The following is a 23,823-nucleotide window of genomic DNA, read 5'->3' on the forward strand; positions in this document are numbered from 1 at the left end:
TAACACCACATAAAAAGAATTATACTCCATGACCAAGTTGCATTTAGCCTAGGAATTCAAGGTTGACTGAACATATAGAAATCAATATCATATGCCACATTAACAAAGTAAGGAATTTTTTAAAAACATGACAATTTCAATATAATAAGACAAGGCATTTTAAAAAATCCAATACCCTTGCATAATAAACACACTCAACAATCTAGTAATAAAAGGGAACTTCCTCATTCTGATAAAGGTCATCTATTAAAAACTCATAATTAACATCATACTTACTGGTGAAAAACTGACAGCTTTCCCTGAAAGTTAGAAACAAGACAAGGATATCTCCTCCCACCACTTCTACTCAACCTTGTATTGAAGGTGCTAGCCAGGGTAGTTAGGCAATAAAATAAATAAAATAAAATTATAAATAAAAGAAAGTCATCCACGTTGGAAAGAAAAAAGTAAAACTATATTTGCAGATGACATAATCTTGTACATAGAAAATTCTAAGAAATACACATACATATATACACACACAAATTCGAGCTAATAAATTAGTTCAATAGAGTGGGAGGATATAATATTGACATACAAAAATAAATTATACTTACATATAGTAGTGATGAATAATCCAAACTTGAAATAAAACAACAATTTCATTACAAAATAATTGTATTTAAAATGAATAAAATATTAGGAATAAATTTAACAAAAATAAATTTAAGCTTAAGCTTTCCACACTTGAAAACTACAAACATCATCAAAATAAATTGAAGAAGACATAGATAAATGGAAAGACATCCTGTGCTCATAAATTGAAAGCCCTGATTGTTAAGATGGTGATACTCCTCAAACTGATCTACAGATTCAGTGCAATCCCTATCACAATCCTAGCTGGCTTTGCAGAAATCAACAAGTTGATCTTAAAATTCGCATTAAAATTAGCGTAATAAAATTGGCATGATAAAGTTGAATAGCCAAAACAAGCTTGGATAAAAAAGAAAAAGTTGGAGGACTCACATTTCCTTTTTTCAAAACTTAATAGAAAGTGATAGTAATCAAGAGTACATGATTCTGATATAATAATAGGCATATAGGTATAAGTGGAGTCGATTCAGGAGTCCAGAAAAAACTCATATTAGGTGGATGCAAATGTAATTGCAGCTTTTACATTGTTGGGATGTGCCATTTGATATTGGCATACATTCTTAAATAAATGTGATTATGTTTTTTATATATATATATATATCCCTATCATAAAATGAACTTCTAGATATATGCATCTAGAATATATATAGATATATATTCTAGAAACATATATATTCTAGAAGAGTGTGTGTGTGTGTGTGTGTGTGTGTGTGTGTATATATATTTTTTTTTTTTTTGAGATGGAGTCTCATTCTGTCACCCAGGCTGGAGTGCAGTGGCCCAATCTCGGCTCACTGCAACCTCCGCCTCCCGGGTTCAAGCAATTCTCCTGCCTCAGCCTTCCGAGTAGCTGGGATTACAGATGCGTGCCACAGCGCCCGGTTAATTTTTGTATTTTTAGTAGAGACATAAACATACACAGAGTTTCACCATGTTGGCAAGGCTGGTCTTGAACTCCTGGCCTCGAGTGATCCACACTTCTTGGCCACCCAAAGTGTTGGGATTACAGGCATGAGCCACTGCACCCATCCATGTTATATACAATTTTAATGGGCATTTCCGGTTTCTTTATTTTTTTTTTTGCTAATGACATCACTTGTTGTTTATTTTGTGTTTATTTTAGACTATGGAAATGATGTTAGACAAAAAGCAAATCCAAGCGATTTTCTTATTTGAGTTCAAAATGGGTCGTAAAAGAGGCGCAGACAACTCACTATATCAACAAAGCAGTTGTCTTAGGAATTGCTTATGAACATACAATGCAGTGGTGGTTCAAGAAGTTTTGCATAGGAAACGAGAGCCTTGAAGATGAGGAGCTTAGTGGCGAGACATCGGAAGGCCACGATGACCAATTGAGATCAATCATTGAAGCTTGTTTCTCTAACAACTACATGAGAAGTTGCCAAAGAACTCAAACCTCAATGATTCTACAGCCGTTTAGGGGATAAGTGGGTGCCTCGTGAGCTGAGTGAAAATAAAAAAAATCGTGGTTTTGAAGTGTCATCTTCTCTTATTCTAACACAACAAACCATTTCTTGATCTGATTGTGATGTGCGACAAAAAGTGGATTTTATATGACAACTGGCAACAACTAGCTCAGTGGTTGGACTGAGGAGAAGCTCCAAAGCACTTCCCAAAGCCAAACTTGCACCAAATAAAGGTCATGGTCACTGTTTGGTGGTCTTCTGCCTGTCAGATCCACTGCAGCTTTCTGAATCTGGCGAAACCATTACATCTGAGAAGTATGCTCAGCAAATCAATGCGATGCTCTGAAAAACTGCAACATCTGCAGCCAGCATTGGTCAACAGGACTGAACTCTTCTTCATGAAATTCTACCCCATGAAAATCAGAGATTTTCAGGCTTCAAAAGATACTACCAACAAAATTAAAAGATAACCTATAGAATGGGAAAAATAATTGCAAATTATCTATCTTATAAAGGTCTAGTCTTGAATGTAGAGAGAACTCTTACAACTTAACAATAAGAGGACAAATAGCCAAATTTTTTAAAAAATGTACAAATAATTTGAGCTAATATTTTCCAAGGAAGATATACAAATGGCTACCAAACACATGAAATATGTTCAACATCATTAATCATTAGAGAAATATAAGTCAGAATTACAAAGGGATACCAGTTCACACCCACTGAGACAAATATAATTAAGACAGACAAGTGTTAGCTAGAATATGGAGATATTGGAACTCTTATATGTTGCTGGTGGAAAAGTAATATAGTACAGCTGCTTTGGAAATTGGTTCCTTAAAATGTTAAACATAGAGTTACCCTGTGACTTAGCAATTCAACCTCAAGACATATACTTAAGAGAAATGAAAAACATGGGCAGACAAAAACTTGCACATAAATGTTCATAGCAGCACTATTTATAATCATTAGCAAGTAGAAACAATGCAGATGTTCATCAATTAATAAATGGATAAACAAAATGTGGTGTATCCATAAAATGCAATATTATTTAGTGATAATAAAGAATGAACTACAGATACATGTTACAACATGGATGAACTTGAAAACATCATAGTAACTGAAAGAATCCAAACACAAAAGGTCATATATTGTATGATTCCATTTATATGAAATGTCCAGAATAGGCAAATCTATAAAGGAGGTTCATGGTTACCAGAGGCTGGGAGGGGGATATGGGAAGTGATTGGTAATTGATACAGAGATTCCTCTTGGGGAGATTAAAATGTGCTGAAATTAATAGTGGTGGTAGCTGTACAATCTTGTTAATATACTAAAAACTTCTGAATTGTACACTTTAAAAGGGTGACTATTACATTATGTGAATTATGTATTTTTTAAAATGGTAGAAAAATGAATCATTACTCACCTTCATCTTTACTTGTTATTAATAAAGTAACTGTTGTCGTCAGAGACGTTTTAGGTAATTCGCTGGTGATTGTTCCTAGTTTGATAAAATAGATTACATTATTAATCATAATCTCATGTTATCTATCAATCAATCAATCAATAAATAAAAGTAAGTTAAATCTATAGGTGGACTGGCATCTCTCCTTTGTCTATCTTTAATTTTTCCCATTTTCCCGTTCGTTTTGTCTAAAGAATATATATATTAAATGCTTGGGTGGCCTACACACACACACACACACACACACACACACACACACACATTTTTGCACAGTAAGTCCCCAAAACAAGTTTCCACTGAAGATTGTTACTTAGGTATCCTTAAACTTGCAACAAATTATTGCAAAATACAAAATTCTAACGTTTAAAATCATTTTACTTTTCCCTGTGAGAAAAGTGACATGGTCAATAGGACCTAGGAATATCATGCCTTTTTTTTTTCTAGAATTACATTTCATTTTATTGATTTAGTTATGACACTGAAATTTCTAAATGAATGTAAGTTATGAAGGAAACTGAAAACTTCTGTATTAATTTGTTTATTTATGGAATGTTCTTTGAGTTCCCACTCTATGCCAGGTGCCCCTCTTTGCTCTTGAGGGCAGTATCCAATTCTAGTCACAATTTTTTTTTTTTTTTTTTTGGTGGGGGACGGAGTCTTGCTCTGTCGCCCAGGCTGAAGTGCAGTGGCCTGATCTCAGCTCACTGCAAGCTCCGCCTCCCAGGTTTACGCCATTCTTCTGCCTCAGCCCCCCGAGTAGCTGGGACTATAGGCGCCCGCCACCTCGCCCGGCTAGGTTTTTTGTATTTTTTAGTAGAGACAGGGTTTCACCGTGTTAGCCAGGATGGTCTCAATCTCCTGACCTCGTGATCCACCCGTCTCGGCCTCCCAAAGTGCTGGGATTACAGGCGTGAGCCACCGCGCCCGGCCTCTAGTCACATTTTTAATCTTAGTATCAAGAATTATTCCTGGCATACACTAGGCATTTTGTCAACGTTGTTTCAAATAAGGAAGCACTCATATAACACATGAAAAGTCAACCAAGGGGCAAATCTGCCCTAAGTAGTCAAGGTGACTCATCAGTTTGATACCTACTCTCCAACTCTCTGTAATAGTCTTTTTTCCTTCCTTCCTCCGTTCCTTCCTTCCTTCCTTCCTTCCTTCGTTCCCTCCCTCCCTCCTTCTTCCATCCTGCCTCCCTCCCTCTCCCATCCTTCCATCCCCCCTTCCATCCCCCCTCCCCCCCTCCCTCCCTTCCTTCCTTCCTTCCTTCCTTCCTTCCTTCCTTCCTTCCATCCTTCCTCTTTCTTTCTGTCCTTGCTTGATAAGGTCCTGCTCCGTCACCCCGGCTGGAGTGGAGTGGTATGAGCATATCTCACTGCAGAATCAGACTTCTGGCCTCAAGTGATCCCCTAATTTCAACCATCCAAAGCTCTGAGATTACAGGTGCGAGTCACAGCACCTGGCCCCTCTTCTTTGTTCCTTTTTTAGCAATTTTAGTTTAGACTCAGGGGGTACATGGGCAGGTTTGCTCCATGGGTATATTGTATGATTAGGGCAAAAAGCTATTTATTTTTAAAGATATTATATCATTTTGAGTCAATAAATGTTTATAATGGATTAAATCATTAGAATATTATAATTTTACTCTCTGCAAAATTGTTTCTTAAACTAGCATTCATTCATACCATTTTCCAAAACAACCTTTGAGAACCATGTTGAATTCTATTTAGGCTACAAATGTTTCAAGGAAATGTCTAATTGGTAAACATTTCGTATTTTGTGATGATAAACTAAAAGCGAAACGTCAACTTTGCCACTTCAAAATTCTATGAAAAGGAGAAACCAAAAAATCATATACAAAGATATCCCAGGCACTTCATTTTCTATTCAAATATAACGAGGAACAGAAAGACAATAAATAAAAGGGGAAAGACTATAGAGAAAAATGGAGTACCCAAACTCATATTTTTTCTGACTAATCTTACAAGAAATTTCCAAGAATGTGTTTAAAATGTTCTTTGTAGTTGTATCTAGTTAGTTTCTACATAGAAGATGTACAACTGAAACATCACCATATTTAGCACCCTGTGTGAGATAGGTGGCCAAAAGCATTGGCCTCCTTTACTGACCTCAGGTACTCAAATATTTAATACCAGAAATTGTTAGTATCACTGTTGAGAAATATTTGTTCCTGCATTATAATTCAACTCATTGAAAAATACTAGACTTTTCAATGTTTTTAAAATGAAGCTGAATAATAATCAACTTTTTAATGTAAAAAAATTACATTTCGAGTTTCTTTTTTATCCTAGAAGTTTATTTTATGACAGGGATATTCAATGTCTGTCAAATGTTGATTTTTGACTCTAGCCATTTGGCCTTTGCACAAAATGTGCAGTGCACTTGATGTACATCTAGGAAGAGGTCAAGTCCCATTTCTCTAATTGGGCAAATCTCTGAAAGCAAGCCCTGCTCCAGGCAAAGCTCTATCAATCACATCTGCCACTTCAGTGATTATGTTGCTGCAAGAAGAATTCTCATCTCAGTTGCACATTTTCCACTTTTCTGATGATAGAATTTCTGCCATTGGCAAGAAAAATACATTTTATGTGATTTAGAAAGACATAAGCACTACTAGACCAACGATCTTTTGTCCTTTAAACAAAGAAATTCTGATTAGGAAGCCTTAAAATGAAAAATAAAGACACTTCTCCATGTTGTGTTTTTTCAGTAAATACTTTCATCGTGGCTAAGAGGACCATATTGGCCATGAGAAAGAGGGGAATAATAGACTTGTTCACTACAGATACCTTTTTCTTGTATTATTGAGTAATTTTTAAAATTATTATTTTGGAGAATGGGACAATAAAACTCCTCCAAATGTAAGCCCCTCACAGGCCTGAAATTAGTAAGTCAAATATACTAATACACAATGCCTAGAACTTGATAATTCAAGATAAATTCTCCATCTTCTTTATTACTGTGTACTAACTGTGTTGCCCTTAGGAGGATGGGCATATTAAGTGTACTTAGTCTGACTCATCTAACCCTTAATACACGGTACTGATCAAATAAGCCAGACAAAAAGAAGTTATTTTCTTTGCCTTCTTTGTCCAGTGTTGTTCCCTCATTCTCCTATAAGCACCACAGACCCCAATTTGCCTAACGACTTTCTCAGCCCTACCACCATGCCAGACTTTCTGTTTCCCACTCTGGATCAAAGCAGCTGGGGACGTGAGAGCCTGCCTTTCCTGCTTTATATCTCTCTTCCACCTCGCTCTCTCAGCAGCTCTCACTAGAGACCCCAGACTAACTTCCTTCCTTTAATTTCCCTCCCACCGCTAGATTTATATTTTGAGATTTTAACCCTTAATATTCTCAAAATAAATATCAGATGATACTAAAGTATTATTATTGATTTGGAGGATTTGATGATGGCCTTGTAGGTTTGTGATAAATTGTCTCTTTTTTGAGATGCATATTTAATGTATAGAAGTAAACTGGCATGAAGTCTGGGTTCCCTTCAAAGTACCTTGACAACCAAATTAAGAGAGAGAGTAAAACAGAGAGAAGGCAGGAAGGAGAAATAAAAAGAAAAATGAAGCAAATGTGATAAAATCTAGATAAAGAGTGATTTGGGGAGATGGACATACGGAGATAAATTACAGTGTTCTCTACTTTTGGATATAGCTGTCTATTTTTATAGTAAAAATTGATAAAATGTAAAACTTCTCTGACCCATTACATTTTTTTATAGTTGTATATGAATAATTTAACACTCAAGTGGATACCTACTGAAGGACACAGACAACAGTGTAGTTTCTATTACATGAGTAATATAAATCAGTGAAAGTGTCCCAACAAAGGAGTGTGTGTGTGTGTGTGTGTGTGTGTGTGTTGATGTTACCTCGAGTATTCTATGCACTTGCTTCAAAGAAGGGTGCTTCAGTGTTCTGCTATGTGGGACCCCAAGAAGTAAAGTTGCTAGAAATTTTCTGGTTTCATCTTATAATCAAACAACGCAGAAATAATGGACTATGATCATAGTACTCTTTGTCTCTGACAATCACCACCCTATTCAAGCCCAGCAAACTAGCTTTCATTGGTCATCTGATATATTTGATCCTGGTCTTAGATTGAAAATTAAGTGGGGGATAGAGAGAGGTAAAAAAGACAACATAGGAATTTCAGTTATCCATTCATCAAGATACATGATTTTCTGGTCTTTCCATGACCTTAGTATTCTAAGCAGAGTTTTTGCCCATAGACAATCCACAAATCTGTTTTTCTTTTCCATTGATTACAGGACTTGTGTGATATGCCTTATTTTATGTGTGTTACAAGATGGGCAGATGCAGTTTGCATTGCATTGATAACCTCTTGTTTTTTTTAATGGAAGTATTCCAATGCCTTTTAACATTTTTGTGGATGGTAAAGTAATCTCCTTTAATACCTAGCTAGAAAACATAATATAGTTGTCACTCAGTCCAATAACAATAATGATTACATTGCTACCGAAACCTACAAATTAAATCTATTATCAACACAATACAACCAACAAAAGCAGTCTGTTATTAATACAGTTTCAACATGTTGGCTGTGCTGCTTAGGTGGAGAATTGGAATATTTAGAAAGACATTTTATGACTTAGGACATGGCAATTTCTTTCTTCTCTAAAAATAAACTTTGTGTATGTAACATTCACAATAAAATCATTCTCAAACAGGAAGTGATCCCAAAGAATATCAACAAAGAAGCTCACTGAGATTTCAGGGTTTTGTATGGAACCCCAAGTAACACATAATTTCAAAATCATGAAATAGCACTGGCCTTTATAACAATCAGATATAAGATCCCAAATTATTTTCTCATACTGATGTATATACACTACTAATTTCATTTGTTAAAGTTAAACTAAATTTACCAACAGTTAATCCTACCTTTAGGAGTTGTTTCATTTGTTGTTGTGGTAACATTTTTCTGTGATGATCCTGTGTTTGGTGTTGTTACAGATGTTTCTGTTGTAGTAACGACAACTGATGAAGGAGTAGTTGCATTTATAACACCTGAAAACAGTAAATTACATTAAAGTAGTTGCATTAACACTTACATATAGTTTTCCAATTAATAGACTAGTATATTTAAACAAGTATACTGTATATGTACTACTGCTAAACCGATCAGTAGAATGTGAATTTGCAACCAATTTTCTAGTTGTAATCAATTTATCCTTAGCTGAGCATTTATTCACTAACTGCATCTACTTCTCACCAATCGCATGAATTTTCAAGACGACTGGTTAGGAGTAGTTTGTGGTTTCAGAGTGATATAATTTCTGAGAAAACTAATGTGGAATAAATGTATAAATTTGAAATTTAATAATTTTTTAATCCAACTCAATGAAACTTGCAAGATGAAATGCTTACATGGGCACTCTCTGGGCAGTAGATATTTCACTATATATTTTTACATCACATTAAAGTTACTAAGTAGTAAAAAATCAATTTTAGTATATGTCTTCTTCATATAAAGCACTCTATATAAATATGTACTATATAGAGTATAAAATATAAAACATAATAAAGACAAGAGTATACATATATACATACACATATATACATAGATACATAACTGCAACATACTTAAAAGTAATAGGGCCACCATAAATCCACATTTTTTAATAGTTTATTTCTCTAAATTTTAACATAATTTGGGCAGGCAAAGGCACAGAAATGAAGGCAATACATTTTTAATCCATACTATATATTTATTTTAAATAAGAATTCTTAAAACTTCTGTTCAAACAAATGAGGAAATCAGTCTTCTGTAACAACCAGAGTTGGCAAAATCATCACTTCATTATTATTTTTCAAAGTGAAGTATGTAGGATTTAACTCAGTGTTCTATAAAAAGATTTACTTCACATAAAATTATTGTAATTTAGTAGCATTTATAAAATATTTTTAGTCCTGTATTTTGTTGTTTTCATCTCTGGAAATACAGTTTTATGTTAAAAATCAACATACAGCAAGCAAGTGTATAAAAATTTGGAAAAAAATATTCACATCTATGGTAAGGCGTTGTTTTTTGTTGTCACTTGGTCTGGATAGAGTATATAAGAGGATGGACTTTGAATAATAAAGGCATATTCAAATCCCAGTCAAACTGGGTATGCTATTACAGTAAATATATGTCAATAGTATGACTTCTCAAATTTAAATTACATTTGAAATGTTCCTTTTTGAATCTGAGAAAAAACAATAATCTAGTATGTCAATGAAACCAACATCTCAGACGTCATGACATACAGTATAAGTGCCATATAATTTTATAGTCTTGAGATGCTCGGAAGTGTTAGTTCTTAGCACTGACTGTTTATAGATAGCACATAGAAATTGCTTGAGGTATTCAGCACACGGAGAAATGTGTTCAGCACATACAGAAATGATAGAATTGCATTTTCACAGGCTTTATGGAAATCAAGTCAAAAGCTTTTTTCACCTCTGGAGGCGCACTTCACACCCTTGGTCTTACCTCCGTACCCCACAATATTCAGCAGGGAGCAGGAATACAGCCTGTTGAAGCTTATCTTTTCACCATTAGTCATTTTGTTCTGGCTATTTTTGTTTTAGTCTTAACATCCATAGATGTGACACTCATTTTAAATTTTATATTGAGGTTGAAGAAATCACTAAAAAAAGTAGCACTTAGACAGGAAAATTCACCTACAAATAGCCTGAATGATCCTCATCTGTGGACTTCCTAAATAGCAACATTGTTAATTTCTGAGCATAATCAACATCTTTAGAGTTGTCTTCCTTCCTTCCTTCCTTCCTTCCTTCCTTCCTTCCTTCTTTCCTCCTTCTTTCCTTCCTTCTCTTCCTTCCTCCTTCCTTCTTCCCCTTCATTTCCTTCTTTCCTTTTCTCCCTCAATATTTATTAAGCAACTACTTATGTAAAAATCATGATTAGATAAAAAAGACTCTATGATTTATCACATGGTATCAAACATTACTTTTAGTCTGGTAGGAAATATAATGCCTATGCACAGTAAATAATAAGGTATATCATGTATAGGTTGTACAAACCAGTGTTTTTCAAACTGCAGGTTGTGATACAATTAAAGAATAATTAAATCTCTGTAGTAGATTGCAGTCAGAGCTTTTTCCAAGTTGGAAAAGAAAAGAAACAATATGAGAGTGTGGTATTGCAAATAATAGGTAAGTATTGTTTCATGAAGCTTTGGTATAGGTGTGTGTGTGTGTGTGTGTGTGTGTGTGTGTGTGTGTTAAGTCTGCACGAAATGTGTGCCAGGGCAAAACACATTTCTTACTGTGATTCCAGTCAAAAATATGAAAGCTGCTGGACAAACAATAAATTGGACAAGACTTTATAAGATAAAATAAGATTACCCTGCTGGTATGAACAAGGAATATTTCATGCTAGGAACTAGGGCTTGAAGAGTAATAATATATCCATACAGGGAGAGGAAAGGGCATGAGATGAGCTCTGGAGTGGAGAAGTGAAAGGTATTTTGGAGTACTGCAAACAGGTCTGTCTAGCTGGATTGCAGTGTGCTATGAAAGAACATAGTGTGCATGATCTGGGAAAATACTGGAGGCCAACTGTAGAAGACCATGAACACCCAGACCAAGATTTAAGATTTTATCAAGTCACTGGAGAGCCATAGAAAGTGACCAAACAGAAATTCCACCCTAGGAAAGACAATGGGGAAATGAGTGGGGCAGAGAATGAGAAGACTCCATTTGGATCAAGCTGCAAGCCCTCATTTTTATATTTATTAATGTCCTCTGCCCTTTTGAAGTCATCATGTGACATCAACGAATTCACATCCGAGAAATGACTTTATGAAAACTACAATTAAGCAAATTTCTAACCACTGGTGCAGTAAGATTGAGGTGTACTATAAGGCTTTTCCTCCTCAACATCCTTAAACATATTTGGCCCCTGATTTCTCCTGAATCAAACTTTAATTCATTCATACTCTTTAACATCTCTATTATTAATTCTATGGGTTGTTTAACAAACAGCGTGCCCTCTTTCGGCAACTCCTAAAAGTACTGAGTGTGCCATGTTCTATGCTCAATGGAAATACTTTCTGTGGGTTATCTAATTTAAAGACACAAAGAGGCTCATATTCTTATGATCACCATTTTATGGATAAGGACACTGAGGCTCAAAAAAGGTAAACAGCTTGCCAACAATATGCACTGGTAAGTGATATAGTTGGAATTTAAATTCAGGCAGCCTTGACTTCAGATAGTATTTTCTTAACCATCACACATCTGGCCATAAGAAGGTAGCGCTATGTAAAGCTCCATACCTCAGCTCCACTTGCTCTCTGCTTTTGACAGGGAGTGATAGTGACTAGACACACACGTGTTTTTCTCTTATGTAACTACAATGATGAAATAGACAAAATAGTTCACTATTTTTTTCTTAAAGAAACAAACATTTCAAGTGCCACATATATACATATATATGTGTACATACACACACATAAAATGTTTCCATGTTAGACTTCAAGTTTTAAAGAAAATTTCCCATTTGATAACACTATTTAGATCTGAAAAATGCAAAAAAAAAGTTTTTTCATTTAGAAAAATTTTGCAACTGGAAACTTTGTCTTACCACGTGGTGGAAAATAATTATTTCCTCTAACTACCATGGTTGAAGATTTTATAGACCATGATGCATGTAACACCAGATATGGTTTACTGTATTATCTGTAAATTCCTTTTAGGTCTTATTTGATTTTGTAATAAACCATTGGGAGGAATAGCTTATTCTAAAGTATCTTCTTTTCACAGGACATGGTGAGATACTATTTTTTTCCTCTGTATGTCAAAATGATTAAAGATAAATTTAACAAGGCAAATTGAGCCTCCTGACTTTACTTGTGCCAAAGCAGATAGTACTGCTCTTGGGATGTTGTAAGAGAAACAGATGGTATTTTGTCCTGATTCCACCCTGTCCCCATATATCCAGACTTGGAGAGCTCAAGGGATACTGTGATACCAGTTTCCTGTACTACAAAGGATGAAGCATTATCTGAATATTAAGAAAATAACTATTCTAATTATTAAAATTCTATGATAGATTTTTGCTAAGGTCTTTCCATAGATTCTGAAATAGTTCTGTATTCTCTGAGGTTCAATATAGGAAATTCCCAACTGTGCACATACAGGAACTTTCATGTGAACTTTCTTTTTTTTTTTTTTTATCTTTGAGAATTCAGCTTATAGCTGAAAACTAAATATATTCTATTCTGTCTTCAAATGATAAAGTCATCTACTCTTTGTAATTACAAAGCATGTCTAATCTTTGTAATTATATTTTTAGGTAATTGTCAAATAGTCACTAAAAGTTAGGTTTTTGTTTAAAGGGACAGAGTCTTGCTATTTTTCTCAGACTGGCCTTGAACTCCTGCACTCAAGGTATCATCCCACCTATGCCTCCTGAGTAGCTAGGATTACAGGTGTGCTCCATGACTGGCTAAAGTCAGAATTTGTATCCATCCTTATAATGAGTAGTGCTCTCTCCAGTTACCTTTCCTCTTTGGGACAGCGGATGGCCTCTCCTTTACTAAGTCTGCACCTAAAGTCCAGTAGAAATCCACTACTAAAGAAAATAGATCTGGCTTTTTCTAGATCAACACAAACGTTGAAGACAGTAACTTAAAATTCTAGGATGATTTGAGATGGGGAATAAATTTTTTGGTATCTGAATGAAATATAATCTTTGCATTTTCTAACTTAGAAAAGTTATGAGTTTAGGGTAGTTTCAGAAGATCACAGCACCAATTAGTAAAAAAGTATCTTTGATTTATATTTCAGTACTCTTCAGTAAATGATATACAAAAATCTGTTTTTGTTTCTAATTATACTACTTGGGTGTATGGAGTGCATTTGCCTTCTGAATTATCTCTGAGAAAATATTTGCTTGCCAGTTTGCTCCATAAACAACATTTTGAAAGGAAAGTTTACACTCTTTAAGAAAATGAAAAAATGATTTCTTCAAAAATATATAATTACAGTACATACAAAATACAGTACATATAAGACCAGGTGGTCTTATAAATGTCAAATGTCCTATTCCTATTATTAGGTAACAATGTCATAACCTAGACCAACTAATTTATGGAATTGATGTTAAAACAATTTTATATCTCAATAACTTATAATGTATTATTTCTACAAATTTATATGGTCTTCATGCATCTCTACCTTGTATTTACTCCCAGCAACTCAGTCTTTTACAATTTTTAAACAAATTTATCTTAAAATAAAATAATTGCCAGATTTTCAGTTATGATTTTGTGGATTTTTATTCTCTTGTGTATCACAGTATATAATGAACAAAGACATACTTCTTAAGTTTGCATGTAATGGCAAAGCACAAATTAGGACTTATAAATGGTAGGAGGATCCCTTTTCATAGTAATTTGTCAGTAATTACTAACATTATAATTCTTATTGTATACTTTCTATGGCAGTAAATGACCATTAATGAAGTGTAAGTTGAAAATTTCCATCTTTCTCACATATTAAAGAGATTTATAAAAACATATGTAAATATAATAAAATATACAAAAATAGATACAAATAAAATAAAGTACTGTTCCCATATTTGCATCAAATAGTCTTCATAAAAAACCTGGCACCAACTTCTTTTTGATAATTAATTTCATATTAACACAGTTGTACACTAATGGTGATCCTTCTCTTTTGATGTGGGAGAGGTCACTTTGATCCACTGCCAACCAAATTAAATACAGCATTTTTTTTCAATTAAAAGAAAAAAAGTTATTATGTGATAATGCAGCCCAGATAATTTCTTCTGTTTGCCTTCCTCCAAAAATGGTATGATATCATATAAAAATGTATAAGTAACTCATTAACCAAGAGTTATTTGCCTCAATAAATATTTATTCAACATCAATTTCAACAGATGTTCAGCACAATTTTAAAATGTGTGTTTTTCCTAGAGGAACTTAGAAGTTTTTTTTCTGATACTTAAGCTATAAATATATGTGAAACATCTAGAAGATTATGCTTGTAGTTATGCCATATAAAAATGGCATTAAATAATTAGTACTATACATAGCTGGTTCCATACAATATTAAGTGAAATCAAAGTAAGGTCATGTCTCTCTGTGTCTGGCATAATCAGAAATTATTTTCTTGGAGGAAGATTTTTCTTTTTTTTTTTTTTTTTTTTTTTGAGATGGAGTCTGGCTCTGTCGCCCAGGCTGGAGTGCAGTGGCCGGATCTCAGCTCACTGCAAGCTCCGCCTCCCGGGTTTACGCCATTCTCCTGCCTCAGCCTCCCGAGTAGCTGGGACTACAGGCGCCTGCCACCTCGCCCGGCTAGTTTTTTGTGTTTTTTAGTAGAGACGGGGTTTCACCATATTCGCCAGGATGGTCTCGATCTCCTGACCTCGTGATCCGCCCGTCTCGGCCTCCCAAAGTGCTGGGATTACAGGCTTGAGCCACCGCGCCCGGCCGGAGGAAGATTTTTCAAGAGAAGCCAGATAACTCTTTTCTCAGGAAAGAAAAAGTTTATATTCGAATAGAAGAGAAAAACCAATAGTGCCAATAATATGAGATCCAAAAAGGGACATTGATGATGTTACACATTAATAAGCATAGTATTTTCGAAGGAGAAATCAGGGAAATCCCATTTGCAATGAAAACATCAGAGCAACTCTTGTAAAAGAGGATTTTAAATTTAAAATACATTTTCAATTAAAGTTAAAAAATATTGTAGCAGGCACAACAGTTCTGAGAATGTTTAAATTTCCTATATGAAAGGACTTTGAAAGATAAGTAAGAAAATCTCATCTCTCACAGAGAGAAAAATATTCAGATAAGTGGGAGAAAGCTGCACCCAAAAGAGGAATCTCCTCAGGTTGCCAGCCATCTGTGAGGTGGGGAGGGAGTGCCAAGCCTGGCAGACTCTGAGGATGGACAGGTGTCTCAGCCACCTGGCTGCTCTGGGGAGAACAGGAAGGCAGCATTCTAGTGGTGAGTTTGTTAAACAGAAAACAACAATATCTGCAAAATGGACCCAAGAACCTGAGATGTCCTGGCTGACAAATGGATGGAGGTGTACAAGGTAAATTGCCTACACTCACCCAGGTGTCTTGTTCAAAATTACGGGGCCATGCAGTTATTTTTCCTTCACAAATGGATAATTCTTCAAAGATCATGTCCCATAGTAATAAGATATTTTTAGATTGTGGACTTTAGTATAAGGAGACTTTTTATATATTATAGCCAGTTTGGTTGAGGAATTTCAAATCCTGAGGTAAAAAAGGCAAAGTTACATTTAATATTTATAAAGGTAGGAGTGGGAGGAAAAAAGAATGTCTTGGTGATGCTCCTTGGCCCTCAGACACTTGTCCTGAGATCTCTTTCTTCCTCCATACAGTTCTCTGACTCCAGAAAGGAACTATGGTTCTGCAGCTCAAAAGCTACCTTCCAACGAAGTAAGATGCTGGAGCTTAGCACATCCTTGTAGGGAGCAATAAAAGCAAGCAAGTCTCTTGGATCCATCTCATGACTTCAGACGAGGGATCACTTTGGGTGCCCTCTCAGTCCTGAGGGGAGTAGCACTGCTTTGTCCCTTCTCTGGGCTCCACATAGAGGAGGGGAAAGTAGGACAGGGTGCAGTTCCTTTTATCTCTTGAATTAAATCTTCAGCTTTTGATACAGCTAGGAGTTGTGTCCCCACCCAAATCTCATCTTGAATTGTAATCTCCACAATCCCCATGTGTCAAGGGACAGACCAGATGGAGATAATTGAATCATGGGGACAGTTTTCCCCATGCTGTTCTAGTGGCAGTTAGTGAGTCTCGTGAAATCCGATTGTTTTATAAAGGGCATTTCCTGTGCACTTGCACACATGCTCTCCTGCCTGCCACCATGTAAGACGTGCGTTTGCTTCTCCTTCACCTTCCACTGTGATTGTAAGTTTCCTGAGGCATTTCCAGCAGTGCAGAACTGTGAGTCCATTAAACTTCTTTTCTTTATAAATTACCGAATCTCGGGTACTTCTTCATAGCAGTATGAGAATGGACTAATACAGCTTTCCTCTGAACTTCAAATGTAGCCACTTAAAATCTTAATTTTTAAACTACTGGCTCTCCTGAGCATTTCCTTGGAGACAAGGAGCATCTCACTGGACACTTTTTACTAGCAGATCACATTAGTTTAGTATAGTGACTTGCACACATGAAATGGCATGATGGAAGAAAATTACAGACCTGGCAACTCTGACATTAGCTAACTGTGTAACTGTGTGAGCCACTTTACCTTTCTGGGCCTCCCTTTTTTAATCTGTAAAAAGTGACTGTTGAACAATGTCTCTTCAACTATGAAACTGTATTACATCTAAGGTTCGGTTACATTGTAAATATACATTATGGCAAATAATAAAGAATAACTTGCATTTATACATATCAAGGGGAAGCTTGTATTTCAGGAGTTCTACATAATTGCTCTATGGAGTTATTAACTTCTTACCTGGGAGAAATCTGTGCCCAAACGGGAATTGTGTATTTTAGGGGACAAAGATAACTACACTCATTTACAATTTGATGTTGTTGCCTAGATTAAATGTATTTCCCTTTAGTGTGTTGGTCTGCCCAGAACTAGAGAAAATGTTAAAGGCAAAATTTGAAACAGACATTTGGAATATTTTGCTTTGGAATTTTCTTTTCACCATGGAAGAGTAAGTATAATAAGAAGAAATCTTTTTTATGGATAAATTAATTCCTACCTGAACAGAGCCCATATTCAATATGTTAGCCAATTCCCTTTTAAAGTGTAGTATGTGTATGTTATGTCTATAATTAGTGAAAAACTTAGTTTCCAAAAATAGTCTACAGCATTGCACTTGAAGCTAGAACATGATATTTGGCTGAGTCTGAGATGTCTTGCTTTTCATATTATCTACTCTTATTTTTCTTTTCTCTAAATGTAAATAAAAACTATCTAGTTGATTTAAAATACTCTTTAGTTTGTATCAACTGAAAGACTAGTTATAAAGGTGAAAATTTTAAAAGTTATTTCTGTCTTCTAAAAAATCAGACAGAAATTTTCTGTCCTGAAAAGTTATTTTAAGTTACAGAAAATGTAACTTAAATGACTGGCATTCCAAGAAAACAAGCACATATAACAATAATTACTTTTATTTACATTATTTGATTTTAATGACAATTTTGTGAAACAGTTGAATAGGCACTACTTGCATCTCCATTTTATAGATGGATAGACTGAGGCCCTGGTAACCAATTTTGACTTCTGAAGATGCAGAGTCAGAAAGTGTTAGACCCTTGTTCAAATTCAGGTGATCTGGTCTCAGCTTCTGTGTTTTCTTTCTCTGCATTGTTTAGAGGTTTAGAACTATAATATGAAATTATGCTGCTTGTGGTTGCAGTATTCCCATGCTACTACTTTAGTATTCTGATGACATTAAAGAGTTCATTTTTCCCTTACGCTATTCCTAATCATTATGAAAATAAATGCAACAAATTAGGGTATATGATCATATAGTAATTCTATTTTTAATTTTTTGAGGAACCTCCATACAGTTTTCCACAGTGATGGTACTAATTTACATTCACAGCAACAGTGTAGAGTAGTCATGTGACACATAACACCATTTCAGTCAGTGACCACATATGCAAGAGTAAGATGATAAAGGAGCTGAAAAATTCCTGTTGTCTAATGACAGCATAGCTGTTGTAACATTGCAGTACAATGCATTACTGACATGTTTGTGGTGATGCTAGTATAAACAAACCTGTGCTTCCAGTCATATTCAAGTATAGCATATATAATTATGTACAGTACATAACATTTGATAAAGATAATAATTGACTATGTTACTGGCTTATGTATATACCACACAGTCAACCCTCCATATCTGCACCTAAAATTCAACCAAATGCAGTATTTCTGGGATACAAAACCTGTGGATATGGAAGACCAGCTTTTCATATCTGTGGGCTCCACAAGGCCGACTGTGGGACTTGAGCATGCCTGGATTTCAGTACCTGCAGGTGTCCTAGAACCAACCCCGTCAGATACCGAAACACAACTGCTTTACTTTATTATTATTATTATTTTAGAGTGTGCACCTATTTATTTAAAAAAAGAAAGTTAACTACAAAGCAGCCTCTGGCAGTTCCTTCATTAGGTGTTTCAGAAGAAGGCATTGTTATTATAGGAGATAAGAGCTCCATGAATGTTATTGCCCTTGAAGACCTTCCAGTGGGACAAGATGTGGAGATGAAAGACAGTGATACTGATGATCATAGCCCCGTGTGGGGCTAGGCTAATATGTGTGTTTGTGTCTTAATTTTTTATAAGTTGAAAAAGTAAAAAAAAAAAAAAAAAAGATTGAAAACAGAAAAAAAGCTTATAGATTAAGAATATAAAGAAAGAAACTATTTTTGTATGGCTGTGCAATGTGTTTGTGTTTTAAGCTAAGTGTTATTTCAAAAGAGTCAAGAAGTTTAAAAAAAAGTAAAAATGTCATAAGGTAAAAATATTACCATAAGCTAAGCTTAATTTATTAGTGAAGAAAGAAAAATATTTTTTATGAACTTGGTATAGCCCAAGTATACAGTGTTTATACAGTCTATAGTATTGTACAGTAAATTCCTAGACCTTCACATTCACTCGACACTCACTCACTGACTCACCCAAGGCAACTTCCAGTCCTGTAAGCCCTATTCATGGTAAGTGCCCTATACAGGTGTATTGTTTTTACTGTGCCTTTTCTATGTTTAGATACATGTATATTTACCATTGTGTTTAAATTGCCTACTGTATTTCACACAATAACGTGCTATATAGGTTTGTAGCCTAAGAGTAAGAGGTTATACCATAAGGCTTAGATGTGTAGTAGGCTGTGTAAGTGCACTTTATGATGTTCGCACAATGTCCTAACAAGACATTTCTTAGAATGTATCCCCATCATTACATCCATCATTAAACACTGCATGACTGTATTAGGGTTCCGTTTTCTCTACATCCTATCTAATATGTATCTTCTTTTATATTTCTTATAGTAGTCATTCTAACAGGTATGAGATGGTATCTCACTGTGATTTTAATTTGCATTTTCCCTAATGATTAGTGACATTGAGCATTCTTTCATATATCTGTTGGCCATTCATATGTTTTTACTGAGAAATGTCTCTTCAGTTCTCTTACCCATTTCCAATTGGGAATTATTTATTTTCTTTCTATAGAGTTGTTTGAGTTTCTTATATATTCTGGATACTCTTTTATGATAGCTATGGCTTGCAAATATTTTCTCCCTATCTATCGGTTGACTCTTCATTCTGTTGTTTCCTTTGATGTACAGGGCTTTTTATTTTTATATAATCCCATTTGTCTGTTTTAGCTTTTGTTGCCTGCCTGTGGGGGATCAAATATAAAACAATCTTTGCCTAGACTAATGTCTCTATTCTGTTCCATAGGTTGATGAATCTATTCTTATGCTATCACTATACTATTTTAATTACTATTGATTCGCTAAGGAACTAGCTGCACCACACTCGGGAGTTTAACAGTTCTCTGCATGACCTCAAATTCCTTCCCTAGTTCTCGCCAAGGGAGGGAGATGACCATCACAGCAAATTTTAGCAAAAATCAGAGGCTAAATCTGCCATACTTATGAATTTAAACAGTGTTCAGCCAAACCAAGGCCCCCCATAGGCAGGCAGGCAAACTTCAACCATGCAGTTCTACAGAGCAAAACAGCTGGTCCCATCCATCCTGATCAGCAACTCCACCTAACCTTAGGGCCCCTTCTGCAACCCTGTCCAACACTTAAAATAGTGGTACCACTTGACCAAGGAATAGACCCTGCAACCTGGCCCAATATGAGGTGGTTGTAGTGCCTATCTAGCAGCTTAGCCTGATTATAGAGCTCATTCAGTGGTCTTGCCACATAGCAGAGCCCAGCCAGCTGTCTCACCCAAATTCATAGCAAAGGCAGCAGGCCAGTTATCTAGAGAACTCAAAAGCAAGCTCTCGCTGACCAGGGTTGTTACCAACTGGTTCATCTAGAATCACAGGCTAGACTAAATGGTGAAAGTTTATCCCTTCCAAAGAACACATGTGAAATTTAGAAAAAGTAGCTGTCTCCTCAAATGTACAGACACCGATGCAAGGATACAATGATTACAAAGACTTAGGAAATGATGACACCTCCGAAAGAAACTATTAAAGCCCCAACAGTAACCCTAACAGAAGATCTAAGAAATGACAGGAAAAGAATCAGAATAATTCTCTTGAAGAAGTTCAATGAACTATAAGAAAATAGAAATAAACCATTAAATGAAATTTACACACAAACATTAAATGAAACAATACACAGACAAAATGAGAAGTATGACAAATAAATAGAAACAGCTTAGAAAACCAAATAGAAATCCTTGAGATAAAGAATACAATGACTAAACCGAAAAATGCAGTAGAAAGTTCCAGCAGCAGACTCAAAGAACCAGTGAGCTTAAAGATAGAACATTTGAAATTATCCAGTCAGAGGAACAAAAAGAAAAAAGAATGAAAAAAGCCTGTAGCAATTGTAGGACACCATCAAGAGACCAAACATACACATAATGGGAATTTAAGAGAGAAGCAAAAGAGAAAAAGAAAGAGAAAAGAGACAGAAAACATATTTAAAGAAGTAATGGCTGAAAACTTCCCTAATCTGGGGAAAAATTTTAACATTCAGATACAGGAAGTGCAGAAGTCTTCAATCAAATTCAATCCAAATATGAGTTCACCAAGACACATCACAATCAAATTACCAAAACACTAAAGATGAATAAAAAATTCTGAGAGCAATACATAAGAAATATGTCACATACAAAGGGATTCCAATACAACTATCAACATATTTCCCAGAATATTATTATTTAATATATATATCCAATGTCCTTTGTGAATGGAAGAGAAGACACTAAATAAATCAAAATAATTTATTACCAAGAAAAAAAGTAAGGGGTGGTGTAGTGTAGGGAGTAGATAACCGGGTCTGGGGACCATGTTGCCCAATTTGAGTCCAGGCCTCATCACTTACCAGCTATGTGACCATATGCAAATAGCTTAACCTTTTTAGCCTCAGTTTATAATCTACCTTATAGACTTTTTGTGCATATCTAGAGATTAAAATATATAAAAATTTAAGAAGTACAGCTAACATCTGGGTTACACTTGAATTTATCATGTTTATAACTCAATGATATAAAGTACATTTTAGAGTTCTACCATTAGGTTATGTTCCTTGCTAATACTGCCCCTATATATTCAGTTAACTAGTTAATGGGACCATCTCCAACCCATTTAGTAAGTTCAGGACACTAAAGTATTTTGAATCAAAACTTAAGCTCCTCCTAACTCATAATTTTATTCTCTGAATTTTATAACTATATTTATTATTCTCTTTTTCTAATATCCTTTCACCATTCTTTCTAAGAAACTGTGATTATAGTTGTAAAACAAAAAGATTGCTGAATAGAAAAAGGAAAACTTGCAAATTGGGCTCATGTGGTAGAAGAAAGAGATTTTACATGCTGTGGTTGTGGTTCTGTGGGCTCCATATTAAGTGCTCTCATGCCATAGACCTGGGCTACTGGAATCTGCAGAGTTCACACCAGGGATCTTTGAATCCATATTCACACTAAATATTGTCTATATATGGATAAAATGACTTACTCATATATGTTACTAATTTAAAATCGATAGCTTCTATTCTGATTAAAAGTATATATAATTTCAGAAATTGCAAAATATTTAGTAGATTTTATTTCTGTTTCCTCTATTGATGAGTGCAGTTATTATATTATTATTATTTTACATGGGGGTTGTTTCACAACTTTTTTCCATATAAATGAGTTATTTATATTTTAAGAGTTGGGGGACCACTCCTCTGTGGATCTTCAATTAGTATAGCAGTAGTAGTAGAGTTTATTTAAATTCACTCAAGTCTTCATATAGCATCACAGGACAAATCCATAATTTGGTAACTTTTCTTATCAATTCCCTGCAAATAGTCAGAGACTTTCTTCAAACACTGATGACTCATACTTTTTAATTAAAAACAAATAAGCAAATACCTACAGAGTAGAGGATTTATAGCTTTTTGGTTCCAGGATATACCAGTTATAAGTGCTAGGACAAAAACATAACTTTTCCTTTTCCAAATCTCTTCCCCCAGTTTCTCCACATTGGATGTGGAAAAACTGCTCTGAACCACATGCTCAGCAAAAGCCCATCATGTATTCATTCAAGAACAAAGAAGAATTCATGATTGTCTGCTTTTTGATTTTTTATACTAGCTTTTATATAATATAGTTTCCAAATTAAAAATATTTTGAGCTATGTCATTAAGATGCCATCAAAAGAGTTACTTGTGGTGACTTAATTAGAGCGAACACATTTAGAAATAACTCTGCATGTTGTGGGACAGATGTAGCCTTTGGAGAAAGAATGAGCCTACACTGAACATTACAACATATTTTTGTATTTAGTAATAGGCAGCAGACACAGTTCCAGAATATGCTCAAAGTCTGGTTGGGAAGTATCTGCTCTGCTGACAGTGGGAGAAGTCAGGAAATTCATATTTAAAAAGAAGGAGAGCAAGAAGTAAACAGTGTATCTTTGCTTCTCAGTATAATATTGGCCAACTTTAATCCACACTAGAAAAACAAACCACTCTAGAATCCCTTCTCAAATTCCAAGACAAAGATGAGGACAGAAATGATAATTATCTAAGAACACATGGTCAGGTGTACCCTTGCAAGAGGTAATTTTGGAAATTTAAAAGAATGTCTAGAACTAAGAGTAAAAGAACTAAAGATAAATGAATTTTTTCTGCTGCGGAAAATAAAACAAAACTTGTTATACCTTTTTTTTTTTTTTTCCCCCAAGAATGTGGGTAAGAGAAGACAAAAAGGGTCAAGAAAAAATGAAGCATCCAAAGGACTTCCAAGAACAGAACTATTTAAAACTCACCCTTTGCATTACTGTGATATAAACCTCCCATCACCTACCAATATTTTAATTAACTGGATTTTTTTGTCATCCATGAAGGAATGGGAACTACATTTTGGTTGTTGCTAATGTGAATTTAAACAAAAAAGTCATAAGAATTCAAATAAACATGAGATTTGACAGATGCAGGGAGCTGGGAAGAAAGGTGAGCATGAGAACTTAGTCCTCCCTCTACCACATGGGATTTGCAGATA

At 35.0% G+C, this 23,823-nt stretch overlaps 1 protein-coding gene across 2 annotated transcripts in view; it reads right to left on the reverse strand.

Moving 5' to 3' along the window:
- The window catches only part of EMCN (endomucin), a 117,482-nt gene that overhangs the window by 71,712 nt on the left and 21,947 nt on the right, over nucleotides 1-23,823 (reverse strand). For both annotated transcript variants that reach the window (XM_078002689.1, XM_001108331.5), the window contains exons 2-3: nucleotides 8,472-8,597; nucleotides 3,490-3,564 (exon numbers count right to left, since the gene is read on the reverse strand). In XM_078002689.1, the coding sequence (XP_077858815.1) occupies nucleotides 3,490-3,564; nucleotides 8,472-8,597 (201 nt within the window). The remainder of the gene's footprint in view (nucleotides 1-3,489; nucleotides 3,565-8,471; nucleotides 8,598-23,823) is intronic.

Source organism: Macaca mulatta, chromosome 5 (assembly GCF_049350105.2).
Source record: "Macaca mulatta isolate MMU2019108-1 chromosome 5, T2T-MMU8v2.0, whole genome shotgun sequence".
NCBI lineage: Eukaryota > Metazoa > Chordata > Mammalia > Primates > Cercopithecidae > Macaca > Macaca mulatta.